Source organism: Ambystoma mexicanum, chromosome 7p (assembly GCF_040938575.1).
Source record: "Ambystoma mexicanum isolate Mex_15411 chromosome 7p, UKY_AmexF1_1, whole genome shotgun sequence".
In the NCBI taxonomy this organism is placed as follows: Eukaryota; Metazoa; Chordata; class Amphibia; order Caudata; family Ambystomatidae; genus Ambystoma; species Ambystoma mexicanum.
The window spans coordinates 217,374,815-217,389,400 of NC_090939.1; the positions used below are offsets into that span (position 1 = coordinate 217,374,815).

General features: G+C 51.4%; 1 protein-coding gene across 4 annotated transcripts in view; it reads right to left on the bottom strand.

Annotated features, from left to right (window-relative positions):
• The window catches only part of DYRK1A (dual specificity tyrosine phosphorylation regulated kinase 1A), a 1,390,196-nt gene that overhangs the window by 26,605 nt on the left and 1,349,005 nt on the right, over positions 1–14,586 (bottom strand). For all 4 annotated transcript variants that reach the window (XM_069636083.1, XM_069636082.1, XM_069636084.1 and 1 more), the window contains one exon: positions 6,099–6,223. In XM_069636083.1, coding sequence (XP_069492184.1) covers positions 6,099–6,223 — 125 coding nt within the window. The remainder of the gene's footprint in view (positions 1–6,098; positions 6,224–14,586) is intronic.

Genomic DNA, 14,586 nt, shown 5'->3' on the forward strand with positions numbered 1-14,586 from the left:
TTGGGGAACGCCCACAAGGATGGAGGAAGGGGGATGGGCTGTATGAGTAAGTCAAATATGGTGGTTTGCAAGAGAGCCTGCAATTACCCAACAAGTCTGGCAGATGTAATAGGTACCAGAGAAATTCTAAAGGCTCAAACGGAGGGCCAATTATCTTGGAGAGAACCAAATTGAGCTCCCAAGCTGGAGCAGGCACTTTTACTGGTGGAAAAGTCCTGAAAGGTCCTTTGAACTCTAACAAGCATATGCGATTAAAGTGAAGGCTTGCCAGCTGCCCGATTACATCAGGAGATCGTCCCTTTATTGAAGCGTGTGCTAGGCCTACTTTTGACAATGACTGAAGATACGCCAGGATCTCGTTAGGCTTGATACAATGAGAGTCGAGTCGTTGAGATTGACACCACATGCAAAACCTTTTCCACTTCTGCCTGTAGCAGGAAAGTCGACAGAGCTCTAGCCTTGGCCAGAATCTCACGGCATTCCAACGGTAACTGAAAGTGTCCAAATTCCAAGGTTGCAGGAGCAAGGACCTCAATTTCAGGGACGCTGGGTCGTGATGCAGGATGGCTTCTTCCCTTGATAGGTCTGAAAGAGGAAGAAGCTTGATAGACAGTACCACTGACGGGTGCAATAGGTCGGGGTATCGGATTTGATGTGGCCACGCCGTGGCAATCAACCTGCACCAGCTCAGTTTCAGTGCATTCAGTAATCGTAGAAGAGGGATCAGTGAGAACGCCTAAAGTAACATACCCTCGCAAGGGATGGAGAAAGCGTCCCCTAGACTCCTGGTTTGAGGAAAACTGCAGGCAAACTGACTGCACTTGGAGCTGGCCGCGGAGGCGAACAAAATCGATCAGCCCCATCTTAAGACTAGTCGATGAATTTGATCCTGATCGAGCTCCCACTCGTGGCAGGATCGCAGCTCCCTGCCCTGCAGCGGGAATCTGCAGTGGTGTTGTGGAACCAAGCCAGGTTAAGTTGAATGAGGAACATCCCGACATATGACCTAGTGCCACTGCGCTTGAGCTTCCTTGGAGAGGGTAGGAGAGAAGGCCGCCCCCGCACCACCCCCCACCCAGTCCCGATTTAGAACATGGTGGTATGGTGGTCATGCTGTCTGAGCTCTAACACACTGATGTGAAGTAACTTGTCCTCCAGAAACCAGAGACCTCTGGCGAGGAGTTTTCCTGTGTGTCCTCCCCCCCCCCACACTTCCAGGGACGAGTCTGTTGCGACAGTCGGTTGAGTCAGAGATCGAAAGGGGGCACCATGCATTCGGTGCTGCTGATGCTTCCACCAAGGCAGTGATCGCTGAAACTGCGAGTTGGATGTGATATTGTTGTTCCAAGAGCAAGATACCAGCTTCTATCTGGCATCCAGGAACTCTTGGGAGTGGCCTCATGCATAGCCTGCAATGAGGCACCAGAGATCTGCAGACATCATCCCTTGCAAAGACTTGATCGAGCGAACAGTCGTAACCTTGAGAGCAGGCAGCTATTGAAGCTTGTGGATCAAGGCCTTGATTCGGTCCTCCGATGGAGTAGCAAGGCATTGTAAGGTGTCCAGTTCAGAACCCAGGAAGAGCGCGTTCTGAGACGGCGATAAAGACTTGGCAACGTTTACGGAAAATCCCAGACATGCGAGACATCAATGCGGTCTTCCGTATACGGCAGGCTCATCTGGTGACACTGCGACCGGATCTACCGGTTGTCCAGATCAGGGTAGACCTGTATAGCTGTGTGATGCACTATGAGCGCCCACTGGAGCGAGGCACTTAGTGAACACCATTGGAGAAGAAGTTAGTCCCAAGGGTAGAGCCTTGAACTGGCAGTGCCTCCCCTGCACTAGGCAGCTTAGAAAATGTGTGCGCTTCTGATGGATGGGAATATGCAAGTATGCGTCTTCCAGAGCTACAGATGCAAGAAAATACTCTTGCTCTGGTTGCTCAAGAACCTGCTGTCACATGAGCATACAGACTTTTTGTGAGCGAAGAAACTTGTTGAGCTACCTGAGATTTAGAATAGGTATCGCCCACCAGACTTATTTCTGACCAGGAAGTAACTGGAGTACACTCTAGAGCCCTGGAGGTGCAGTGCAACAGATTCTATAGCCCCCTTTCGGAGCAGGGACCGAACCGGCTCCAGGAGGAGCGACAGATTTAGTTCTCTTTTGCGCATTGGAGAAATGAAAGGGCATTTGTCCAGCTAAATCGAGGTTGTGCCCCCTTTGCACGATACTGAGCATCCACTTGTCGCTGCTGAGGTTTCTCCATTAGTCTACTAAATGACACAACCAGTCTCCCACTGGGGTGCTGAAGTGGGGGCCCAGAATCAGATAATAGTCAGGCTTGCTTTAGAGCTTGTGGTTGGGTGGAGGATCTGCGCTGCCTTTGAATGCCCCAGTGCGCGTGCGCCCTTCCTTGGTAGACCTCAAGCGAGGAGGAACAAGAAGGTTGACAATAGGACATCAGATACGCCCAGGAAGACCGGGAGCATCTCCCCATCCCAGAACGAAAGGACTGCCTCCTCCGCTGCAGAGTTCGTAGGGAGTGGGCAGTGTCCGTCTTTATTGCCTGAAGGGTCTTGTTAACATTCTTGACAAAGATGTCGAGGCAGTCAAAAGGCATGTCGATGACCTTAGATTGCACATTTGGGAAGAAGTTGGTGACCACAAAAATATGCAGAAGACCAGGTAACAAACCTGGCCACACAGCCGCTCTCTGTATAAGCCCTACCAAGAAGTTGGTGACCCTCAACCACGCCTCACACTGTAGGACAGCCCCATGACATCCAGACCTACTGCAATTGTGTGATCCAATGCACTCTCACCCACGTACAGCAAAGCTAAAGCTTCCCCCCCTCTTTTCTGGGGTCCATCCTTAAACCATAGTTCCCAATCATATTGGGAAAGAATGGTTAACGAAATTGCAGCTTTGATAGTGCTAGCCCCTATGACAACAATCCTCTTTCCGAAAGCATCCAGCTGATTTCCATCCTTATCCGGTGGAACCAAGAAATGAAATTAAGGGTTAGCTGACCTCTTCCTGGCTGTAGCCAAAACTACAGAGTCAGGGGATGGCTGGGAGAAATAACACTGGGGCGCACGCTCAGGAACTCTATATTTAGTCTCCAGTCTTTTTGGTGGAACTGACAACTAGTTCCGCATGACCAGGAGACCATCCTCCCATATGTCATCGAGCAGAGGTATAACCATCACTGATTTCCTGTAGGTCCCCCTATTCTGAAACAGGAAACCCTCCTCCTTCTGTTCTTCAGGGACGAGGTTGAAGAGCTGCACAGCGCGCATTGATAGAGCTTAGAATGACCCCATTTCATCCGGAGGTGAGCTTATGGAGGGCAGATCGGCATCAGGGTTCTCTCCATCTGCTGGAACCAGGACAAACTTATCAGCTGTATGGGTACCTTGGGATGTGTTTGTATTTGGAACTGCATCGATGTCCGTAAGGGCAGCACTGAGTATAGGAAATCCTGAGCTGGTTGTGGAGACCGAGACGGAGGTAACCCCTCAGGAGACCATGTGGGACTCACCCTAGGCATACCTCAAGAGGCCGGTGGGGGTAGATGTTGCTGTAACTCTGTTACCAGAGATTGTAAAGTCGATAAAATGTCCTGCAACAAGCCCCTGGGTGCAGGATGCACTGGGGCTGGAGCAGATGGTCCAGGGGCTGGAGGCAAGTCCCTGGGTGCAGGATGCACTGGGGCTGTAGCAGATGGGCTAGAGGCTATAGTGGCAGATGAGGTGCTGGTAGAATGGGATCAACGTCATCTTCCATCTCCTCCTGGCTTGAGAATACAGCCTCCATAGGCGCATTTGACATGCTACTCTTATAGCACTTGGACAGGTGGTTTTGCTGTGGTCACATGCACCAAGGTGAACAAAGGCTTATTGTTTGAGAGTTTCAGAAAAGAAGCCACTCCTGGAGCCAGAGATGATGTTGACAATGTTGCTAATATTGGCATAGGGGCCAGCGGCACTGTAGAGACTATGGTTGTGACCAAGGAGGAGGTAGTCGATGACTGGACCGTGGACGGTGCAATCTTCGATGAGGTAGAAGTGTCGGACTTCCGGGTCGTCAACAGGATAGCTGTTGAACTGCACCCATGGAAGAGACCAATCGATGGTGTGGCAGTCATCAAATTGTGTTTCTTGAATGAAGATAATTTAGTAGGGACAGTCGTGGTAGTTGGTGTAGACCGTGCAACTGTGGTGGATGGGGCTATGGACAAGCTCTTTGTCGTGGACGGAGGAGCTGTTGCGACCGCTGATCCAGATGGAGCCTTAGGTGACGAGTCGAACTGTGCAATGTATGTCCACGACGCCTCTTCGGTTTAGTCTCCCGGGATATATCCTCTTGAGATCTCAACCTCTTCGAAAAAGGGAGTTTCTTGCACAGTTCTGTTGACCATGGCTGATGCAGGACTGCGGCCGACCCAGTAGCCCACTCACCTTGCTCCCACCACGCGATCAACCGCCGGTGGCAGTCCTTCCTGGTTTTAAAGGAGACCGCCGGGCAGATTGAGAAGCGGCCCACCTGATGGTCCGGATGCAGGCAATAAATGCTTTCAGCCCACACTTGGCCAGGGCCTAAAGAAACTTCTTACTAGCATCCTCCATCGCCACGTGGAGAAGGTCTCCCAAGAAGTTCTCCGGAAGATCATCACTGGATGGTCCAGATCTTCACCTCTTCGGATCCCAGCTAGCAGTAGTCATGCAGGTGAAGAAATTAACAAAAATATTTAATTAGTTGAACGAGGACTCCCAACACGTAAATGTGCAGTAAAAACTTGAAGATGGCCACCAGGGATGGAGCTAAATAGGATCAACGTCATTGGGTGGGGCTGTATGGCCTAAAGTGAGACAGCAATGGGCTATATAAGTGACAAGCAGTTTTTTTAGGCTTTAAAGCAAAACTACCTTAATAGAACTGAGGATTTTTAGCCTGGCAGGGAATATTCATAAGCATGTGAATCCATGTAAGATCCAATGCTGGAAAATGGAGTTGGGGCCAAAAAGACTTTGCAACTCATTTTGTAACTACTTTCGGGTTCCAACACAAGGCCAAGCAGCAAATACATGAACAATGACATGAAATGCTTTTACTGCATGGCTATTTTAACTAAAGGTTTGAGAATCGCCCCGCTCCGCCAATTATGAAAACAAAAAACCCTGCATAAAGCATCATCTAGACATTACGAGGAGTCTGCGGACATGGAGAATAAAAAACTAAACTGGGACGGTAATAAGGGACGAGGGGGCGTTTAGGTGCTGCATGATGAACAGGCATGTTTAGCTGTAACACAATGATATCACTTCTACCACTCCTTCCTCCTCCACATGCCTGTTACTAGTTCAGAAAACATCAAAATGACCTCTCACAAGACTTAAACCTCACTTTCAAAGCATCAAATGCAACATTTCTTCCACTCTGAGCATAGTTTCATCATCTAAGAAATTATATGTTTTTAGTTTAGACTTCAAAACATATTGCACAGTAAAAATTGCACTTTGTGGCGCATAGTGCCATAGCAAGTATTCACAGCAACGATCCCTCTACTGGAGGATGAGAGCAACTATCAAATTACTAAGCCATGCAATGGTCAATGGGCTTGTCAACACTGTGGATTAGAAAAGAAAAGCATGATGCCGACATGGATTGATTGATATTTTATTTCCATCGTGCTCGTACAAGTGTTTGATTGTGTACACATTGGTACTTTCAATTTGCTCCAATGCAGACACTGTTGAAGTGCAAGCTGCAATCTGAACTGGCAATCTCCCTGCCTTTCCAGGATATCATGCCAGGAAAACCCATGAGCCCTGTTAAACACATTACCTATAAAAGTTCCATCTAAGTTGACAAAGTAGGCAGAGATCTGGAGTTTGAAAGATCTTAGTGTGTCAAAGTATCAAGGAAAACTGTTTTCTTAAGTGCAAGATTGCACTTTAAGAAACAAACATTTAATTTGCCAATATATTACTTTCGCTTGCTTTCAAAATAAAAAAATATTTTATTCCTTATTCTGAATGTGAGACAGCTGACAGACTGATCTGATAGGTTAAGTAACCATAGAAATTACCTTTGGACTGTGTGTTTCACAATCCATTGCTTGGACAGCAGCAGTGAAGTGCCCACCACTATGTCGATGTTGATGCGTTGGATCAGACCGCGCGCGACCACTGTTGCTTGTTCCAGATGAACCACCTTTCAAATGAGAAAATATATAACCATAACCTTTTAATAACCGCTTAGTTTGATGAAACACTTTAACATTACACAGCATTCTAACAAGCTAAAACTGCTGCATTTCAGGGGTGTATTGCATTTTACATTCAAAGGCATGAATGCAGTGAATTGAGTCCATGTATCTCTTTAAAAGTTCAAGAAATATCTGCAAGTAAATGTTGGCAAACACATAGCATTAGTAGTAAACATTCATGACATGGTACACTGGCTGCTTTGTCCCTCCAAGTTACTGTACCAGCGGGTGATATTTGGACAGCCCCATTATTTTGGGCCTCAATATCCAATACACAGGTAAACATGAACCCAAGATGATATTTTCAGACCCAGGGAAGTGTGAGTAGCCAATCAGGTGGCTGGAACAGCAGGCAAAAATATACACTTGCTGCCTAGCTTTGTGCTCCAGTCCCGGCGCACCCTCCCACCATAGACATGGAAAAGGGACTTCACTCCTATTTCCAATGGGGTACGGCCATCTTCATTTCCACCCGCGCCCTCCACCCCCTCCAGAGATTGGCATCGCTTGAGTACCAATCTTCTGACTAAAAAATACCATTTGCACCCTGGTTAAACCCCAGGGTGTGAATGGCTTTCACCCCTGCAGTGTGTTTTATGGGGAGGGCGGAGAGGGGGAGAACATGGCCTTTAACAGCCTCCAGCCCTCTGGACTGTTAAAGGGCCTGCCCCCCCCCAGCCCCCCCATAGTTTCTCCACAAGACTCATTCAAATGGGCATGCACATGCATGCTTTGTTGAAAATTTAAATGTGTCCTTGACACAGCAATGACTGATGTAAGGCTAGAGCCTTTGCCTAATAAGCAGAATAATCCCGACCAGTGATTCTAAGACTCCCAGGATCCCCCCTTGTCAATTTGCATATTCAAGTAACTTTGGGTCTCACCCTAAGTTACTAGGGGAATCCAGACGTGGACCCCTTGCTCACTATTCTTAGAGAGACACAGCCCCTCCCTACTGATGAGGTCCAACCAGACCGAAACACGTGTCTGGGGATGCTGTTGGTACTCTTGTTCAGAGAAGAATTGCCTAGCATTTCGGTGCTGGCCTGCCCCAGGGCAGGACAAAGACTGATATGTTTGGGATATTTCTTCTCTGTGAAAGATAGTGAGCTAAAGACTCTGGGTAAGTCTCTCATAACCAGGACTAATGTCTGGCAAAGAAACTCCCAGGACCCCCCCTTGTCAATTTGCCTTCTTTGTTAACCATCTTTTGGCGGGCTTCTGCAGAGAAGCCCTCCTCAAGGCGCCTGGGTGTCTAGGTGGGCTGAATGTGAGGGAGGGGTGTAGTCACCCACTGCACAGGGTATCCTAGGAAACCCAAGTCACGCTTTGCCATGATTGGCTGAGGTGGCTGTCCGGGCTGGACAACCCCCCCTGCTGCGCGATTGACAGCCAGGCTGTGTGAATGGGGGTTTTGCGCATAAAAGGCAGGTCTCTTGAGCTAGAAGTCAGAGTCGCCTCTGGAACTACAAGGAACCGAAGAGAAGCGGAGAAGACGACAGCTGCTGCAACCACCCCGTCCTGGTGAAGCCCTGCTGTAGTCCTGAGCTATCTACCCTTCGACGACCAGAGAAGATCCAGTCCGGAGTCTTCTTCCCTTGAGCTTGGTGGGGTCAACCAGCTCATCTTCCACAGCCAGAGGAGCCTCTTTGTGGTCGAAATTGCTGCACACTGCTGTAGTGGTCCGGATAGCCATCTGAAGAGCCTCTCCTGTTTTAAAGGAGCACACCTTTTATTCACCGTCGCTGCTGCTGGGTTCATCCCTGTGTGGTGCAGACCCCTCCAGATTGTCGTCCTTCTTGCCGAAGCTCCAGAAACCGTGGGTCTGCAGGAAACCAACAGGAACAACTGATGTGGCACCAGCTTCTACATTGAATAAGGTAGTGTGTTCTGCTTGAGGAACTAGGATAAATCCCTTTTCTCCTCCTCCAAGGCTTGCCCTCCTTCTTATAACTTTTGCTTCCTCTGTTGACAATATCCAAGTACTGCTGGCAACGTTGAATCTTGAAATGTCTGACGGTGTGATCCTCGACAAAAGGAACCCGGTTCCACATGACACTGGCTCCGGCCTATTGACTTTTGTATTTCTGTCAGCGAGTGTTCTCCGACTGTCTGCCTTGACAAAAGTATTGCATATGATTTTTGCCCCAAACTCTCTCTGGTTAGCCCAGGTGCTAAGTGTGTTTTGCCCCGGTAACATTTCTTGCCGCGGATACGAGTTTCTTTAATACGACCGAGCTGTCAAAAAGTGATTGCATACGTGTTTACGGTAACGTCTTTTGTTTCACAACACCGGTCCATCAAAACATAAGGTACTTACCTTGAGCTATTCTGTGCCAAGAGAAGGAACAAGTTACTTACCTGTAACTGTTTTTTTCTCCAGCCTGGGTCTGGCATGGATTCACATGCTCATGAATATTCCCAGTCAGGCTGGGAATCCTCGGTAAAGAAAAAATCAGTTTCAGTTTCGTTTCTGAACTGTCTTTCTACTAATAACCAATCACTGGTCTCTGGGTCATACTGCCCCCAGCCAATGACTGCCCTCTACCTAAGCCCCTCCTCTGGCAGCCATCTTCAGATTTGGTAGCACGTAAAGTGGCAGTATGACCAAGTGAAGAGCCGCAGAGGGGAAGGAGGGAGGGTTTGCATGTGAATCCATGCCAGACCCATGCTGGAGAACAGTTACAGGTAAGTAACTTGTTCCTTCTCCAGCATGGGGTCTGGCATGGATTCACATGCTCATGAATATAAGAATAAATAGCAGTACACATGCACAACCATGGGAGCTGGCAAAAGGCTCAACATTAAGCATTACATAAACTCAACATTAAGCAACTCTTACCTCCTCACCAGGCCCACCTTCAGGCGAACAGGTTGCGCAGCACTGCTTGGCCAACTCTGGACTCCTCCCTAGAATCCCGGTCGACGCAGTAGAATCTCGTGAAGGTGTGAGTCGACCTCCACGTAGCAGACCTGCAGATGTCCAGCAGGGGCACACCAGACAAGAACGCCATAGTAGCAGCGATCGCTCTGGTTGAATGAGCTCTCGGATGGCCGGGCAACGGTCGGTTGGCCAACCGATGACAGTGCATGATGCAGCCGGAGAGCCATCTGGAAATGGAAGCCTTCGAGAGAGCCTTCCCTTGGTTCACAGGTCCAAAGTTCACAAACAGCTGTGATGTCTTCCGAAAACTCTTTGTTCGGTACACGTAGAACTTAAGCGCTCTAGCTACATCCAGCGAGTGCAAAGTCCTCTCGGCCGGCGACGAAAAGAAAACTGGCAACACCAAGGGTTTGTTAAGTTGGAAGTCCGACGGCACCTTGGGCATGAAAGAGGGGTGCGTCCTCAGCACCACCCTCGTATCGTGAAAAGTCAAGTATGGAGGCTTGCAGTCTAGGGCCTGAATCTCTCCAACAGGTCGTGCGGAGGTGATGGCCACAAGGAACTTCAACGGAGCCGAACGCAAGGGCTCGAATGAAGGCCCCATGAGCCTGGTCAGCACCACGTTGAGCTCCCACGGCTGTCCTGTAGTTCTGGTGTATCGGGAGATCGCTGCCAGATGTATCTTGATGGAAGCGTGAGCTAGTCCAGCTTTGGCCAGCGACAGTAGGTATGGTAGCACTTGAGGTGCCGTAATCCGTAGAGGGCTGATCTTCTGCACACGGCACCAGACAGAGAACCTCTTCCACTTATGTCCGTAGCACTTGAGAGTTGAGGACACCCTGGCCTTTGCAAGAACCTCTCTGCAGTCAGCCGGGATATCGTACCCTCCAAACTCTAGTGCTGCAGGATCCAGGCCTGCAAGTTCAGCGACTCCGGATCGTGATGAAGAATGGCGCATCCCTCTCTGCCGAGTGAGTCGGCGATGGTGTTTTTTATTCCTGCCAGATGGAAGGGAACCAGAAACATCCCCTGGGCGATGGCCCAGTGCCACAGATCTGGGCCTCCTTGGATAGGGCTGGGGATCTGGTGCCACCCTGCTTCCGGATGTAAAACATTGTGGTGGTGTTGTCAGTGAAGATCCTCACGACCTTGCTCTTGAGGGACGGGAGGAATGACTTGAGCGCCCAGAACACGGCGCGGAGCTCCAGGATGTTGATGTGGAGACCCCTCTCTTCCGGGAGCCAAAGGCCTCTTGCGTGGAGATCTCCGGTGTGCGCACCCCATCCCTCCAGGGATGCATCCGTCGTCACCGTCTCCTGATGTGCCGGGGTCTGGAAGTCCGTGCCCACCGTGAGGTGTGCCTCACCACTGAATCGCCCGACGGAAAACCTCGTTGAGTGGGATCTTGTCTTCGAAGCTGCCCGCCGCTTGCATCCAGCAGGCGTCGAGGAACTCCTGTAGAGGACGCATCCGTAGCCTGCACAGGCACACTAGGTAGATGCATGAGGACATCATTCTGAGGAGGGACTTGTTGGATCTCACCCTGGCTACGTCCGTGGCTAGCAGGCGCTGCACTTTGCCTAAGATCGCCTTCGTCCTTTCCTCCGACAGAGACGCCAATCGTTCCACTGTATCGAGCTTCTCTCCCAGAAACAGTGCCGCCTGCGACGGAACCAGATGGGATTTCGGGTAGTTGATGGAGAAACCCAGCTCCGTGAGAAAGCGAACGGTCTGCGCCGTGTGCTCGACGGCGAGTTCTCTTGTCCTTACACGGATGAGCCAGTCGTCCAGATGGGGGTAGACGTGGATCCCCTGCAGGCGCAGCCGCGCCGCCACTGGTGCTAGGCACTTGGTGAACACCCTGGGTGCAGACATCAATCCTAATGGTAAAGCTCTGAATGGGTAGTGGCGTCCTTGAACTACGAATCTGAGGAACTTTCGGTGCCCTTTTAGGATGTGGAAGTAAGCATCCTCAAAGTCCGACAACAGGAAGTCGCCCTCCTCCAGCTGTCCCCAGCACGTGATGGAGAGTGACCATCCTGAACTTCTGTGCCTTGATGTATTTGTTCAACCGACGTAGGACCAGGATGGGGCGCCAACGGCCTGTCTTCTTTCTGACGAGGAAGTATCTCGAGTATACTCCGGAGCCCCGGAGCCTCTTGGGGATGAGCTCGATGGCACCTTTCTTGAGCATCGCCTTTACCTCCAACAGCAGTTGAGGGACGCGATTTTCCTTCCTGGCCACGGGAGGAATGCGGGGAACACTTCTTTTGGAATTCGAGAGTGTGCCAGTGAGCCAGGGCATCCAGCACCCAACGGTCAGTGGAGAAGGACTCCCACACGCTGACAAACTTCGCCAGCTGGCCTCCCACCGGGGTGCTTCGGTGGGGGCCCCGACGCTACGGCCGGTTCAATCTTGCTTGGAGGCGGCCTTGGCCTACTTGGCGACGACGAGATCCTCCTTGTTTGCCGCAACCTCTGTAGGCCCCCTGGGACGAGGAGCGGGCCGCATGGCGGTACCTAGAGGAACCACCGCCTGATCCCTTGGAGGCCCTCTGTCTGCCTCCGGCGCACCGAAAGGGCCGTTGTTGCTGAAGGACTCCCAGGGCTCGGGCCGTCTTTGTCAGCCTTGATGGCCTGCAGCGACTCATCCACCGTTTTCCCAAACAGGTTGTTGCTGTCGAACGGCATGCGCAACACCCTGGTCTGCACATCCTGACGAAAGTCTGTCGCCTTGAGCCAGCCTCGTCGAAGGCAAACACCGTTGCCTAACTGGCGAAACCCGGTGTCGGCAATGTCCGTTGCCACCGTTATGGCGTGGTACGACACCACCTCACCTTCCTGCAAATCTCTAGGGCCTCCGCCCTCTTGTCATCTGGTAGGAAGTCCAGGAGGGGAGCCATCTTGTACCATAGCTCCCTGTCATAACGGGCCACAATCGCTAAGGCGTTGGCCGCTTTAATTGTCGCCGCCGACGAGATGACCCGTCGCCCCATGGCGTTCAATTTCTTTCCCTCGCCGTCAGGTGGGGAAGTCGAGATCGAAGCTGTCGCCCCCGCCGCCTTCTTCTTGGCCGCCGCGGAGACGACGGAATCCGGCGTCAGCTGAGCCCTGAGGCACAAGGGGGCGGCGTCGGGGACCTGGTACTTCTTCTCGTACCGGTCCCTCTTGGCAGGCGTCGTAGACGGGTTCTTCAGGACCGCAAGTCCCTCGTCCCAGATATAGCCGAGTAACGGTACCGCGAGGACCGTCTTTCTCTTGGCCTCTCGCCGTTGATAGAGGAAACCTTCCTTCTTCTGTTCCTCGGGGCAGAGCTGGAAGAGCTCGGACACCCTGGCGATCATGGCGTGAAAGGAGCCAATTTCATCGGGCGTGGAAGCCCGAGGGGGTGGTGATGGAAGGTCCATCCCGTCGTCACCACCGTCGTCATCCTTCCCAGTCGTCGTGTCCGTCGCCGTGTCATCCCTGGGATCCGGAGAGGGGGATGAAGGCTCCACGGGCCGCGAGGGCATGTAGGGCAGGTGGGGGTGGGATGAACTCTCCTCCGTTTGTTCAGAGGGCTTCCCGACGGGCTCGGTTCGGGATCGTCCGCCAGGGTTCATGGTAATCTCGTCCTTATCTCCGTGCATAAGGTTTGGATCGCCATCAAAATGGCCGGCGAGTTGTCTTGAGGCTCGGGCAATGGCTGCGACGGGAGGGCGGCCGCTCCTCCACAGGGTTCGACCACCTCTTTGGGATCTCTCCCGTGGGATTGTACCTTCTCAAACCTCTTTTTGAGGCTCTACACGGCCTCCACCAGCTCCTTCTCAGAGGCTGAATCCGTGTCCGTAATGGCCACCCCCTCTTTTTCCACCGGGGTCTTCACGGGGGTCTTGTCGATGGGCTGGAAAGAGGATTCCCTCCGCGTTGGCAGGGAAACTCTGGGCCCCGAGGTCGCCTCCACTGGTGTAGCCTCCACAGGCTTCGCCAGGTTCACCGCGGCTCCCTCGATAGAGGCCTTAGCCGGGTGAATCAAGGCCTTCACCACCTTGGGTTTGCTTGAAGCCTTCGCCTTGGGGGGTGGGTCACCGCCTCGCTCCCCCTTGGCTGAATCCTTCGAGATCGACCGGGGCCTCTCCAGAAGCTTACCCGGGTTCTCGGATTTCCTCTTCCCCGAACCAGAGCGTTGGCTCGTGGTTGATGGTGCCGGGGAAGGTGTGCCCTGCCTGGCAGCCGAAGAGGCTGACCTTTCGGCGCTTCTGGTGCCCGCGGACTTGCAGTGCTTAGCCTTCTGTTGGGGCCCCCGTCGCGGGGCACCCTCACAGGACTTAGAAGACCGCTCTGACCTTTTCTTCTTCTCGCCTGCTGGGCCCTTCTCCAGCCAGAGGCAGGAACGACGATCCCTCATGGTCCGTTCCGATAGGTTCTTGCAGAACGCACAGTCCTTCTCCACGTGCGTCTTCTCCTCATGAAGGCAGTAGAGACATCTCGAATGCTTGAAAACATTCTGTAACCCGCATCCAAGGCAGTTCCTGAACAGCTTGGATCCGGGCGTCGAGCTACCCTTGTCCTGGGCCGCGTCCATGGTAGGCCTCAGATCTTCTGGAATCCTCCAAGAAGCGTCACTCGACGAAAACTTCACCCTTGAGGGGCGTTGGAAATTCCGAAACGGGTCCCCGTTGATCGGAAGAAGAAACGGTGGAGCTTGAGGCTCGATTTAACTGAAAAATGAGAAAATCTCCTTGAAAAAGCACGAAACGCAGCAAAAGCTTGAGAGCCATAGCACGAGGACTCCCAACACTTGAACGTGCGGTAAAAATCTGAAGATGGCTGCCAGAGGGGCTTAGGTAGAGGGCAGTGATTGGTTATTAGTAGAAAGACAGTTCAGAAACGAAACAAACTGATTTTTTCTTTACCGAGGATTCCCAGCCTGACGACGGGGAATATTCATGAGCATGTGAATCCATGCCAGACCCCATGCTGGAGAATTGGTTGTTTGTAGTATATTTTACATGTGGTTTTGAATTAATAGAAGTGTTCTGTTTTACAAATGGTTTAAAAATAAATGTACTTCTATTTTTTACCTAAAACCTTGAGTCAGTGTTTGCTTGAGTCACAGTAATTGTGGTCCCTTTGTGTTATCTCTGCTACTGCTCATATACTCTTGAGATAAACCAGGCTGCTCCGCTACTGCTACCACTTTAACGTAGCAGTACAGGCTTGTACCAAAGGTGAACTTGTATTACCACTTGTGGTTTTAATTGTGTGTAGTGGTCCCTAAGGGCACTGCACAGGATTCTGCCCAACAGTGCTGGTGCTACCTCTCGTGATTTTGAGGGTGCACACTCACCTAGCCATGTACATCCCAAACTCTCCTCTGTCTACACTTAACATTTTTGCCTGTTAAGTTAGTCTGGGAATGTTTATCTAATGTTCTTTTAGGAG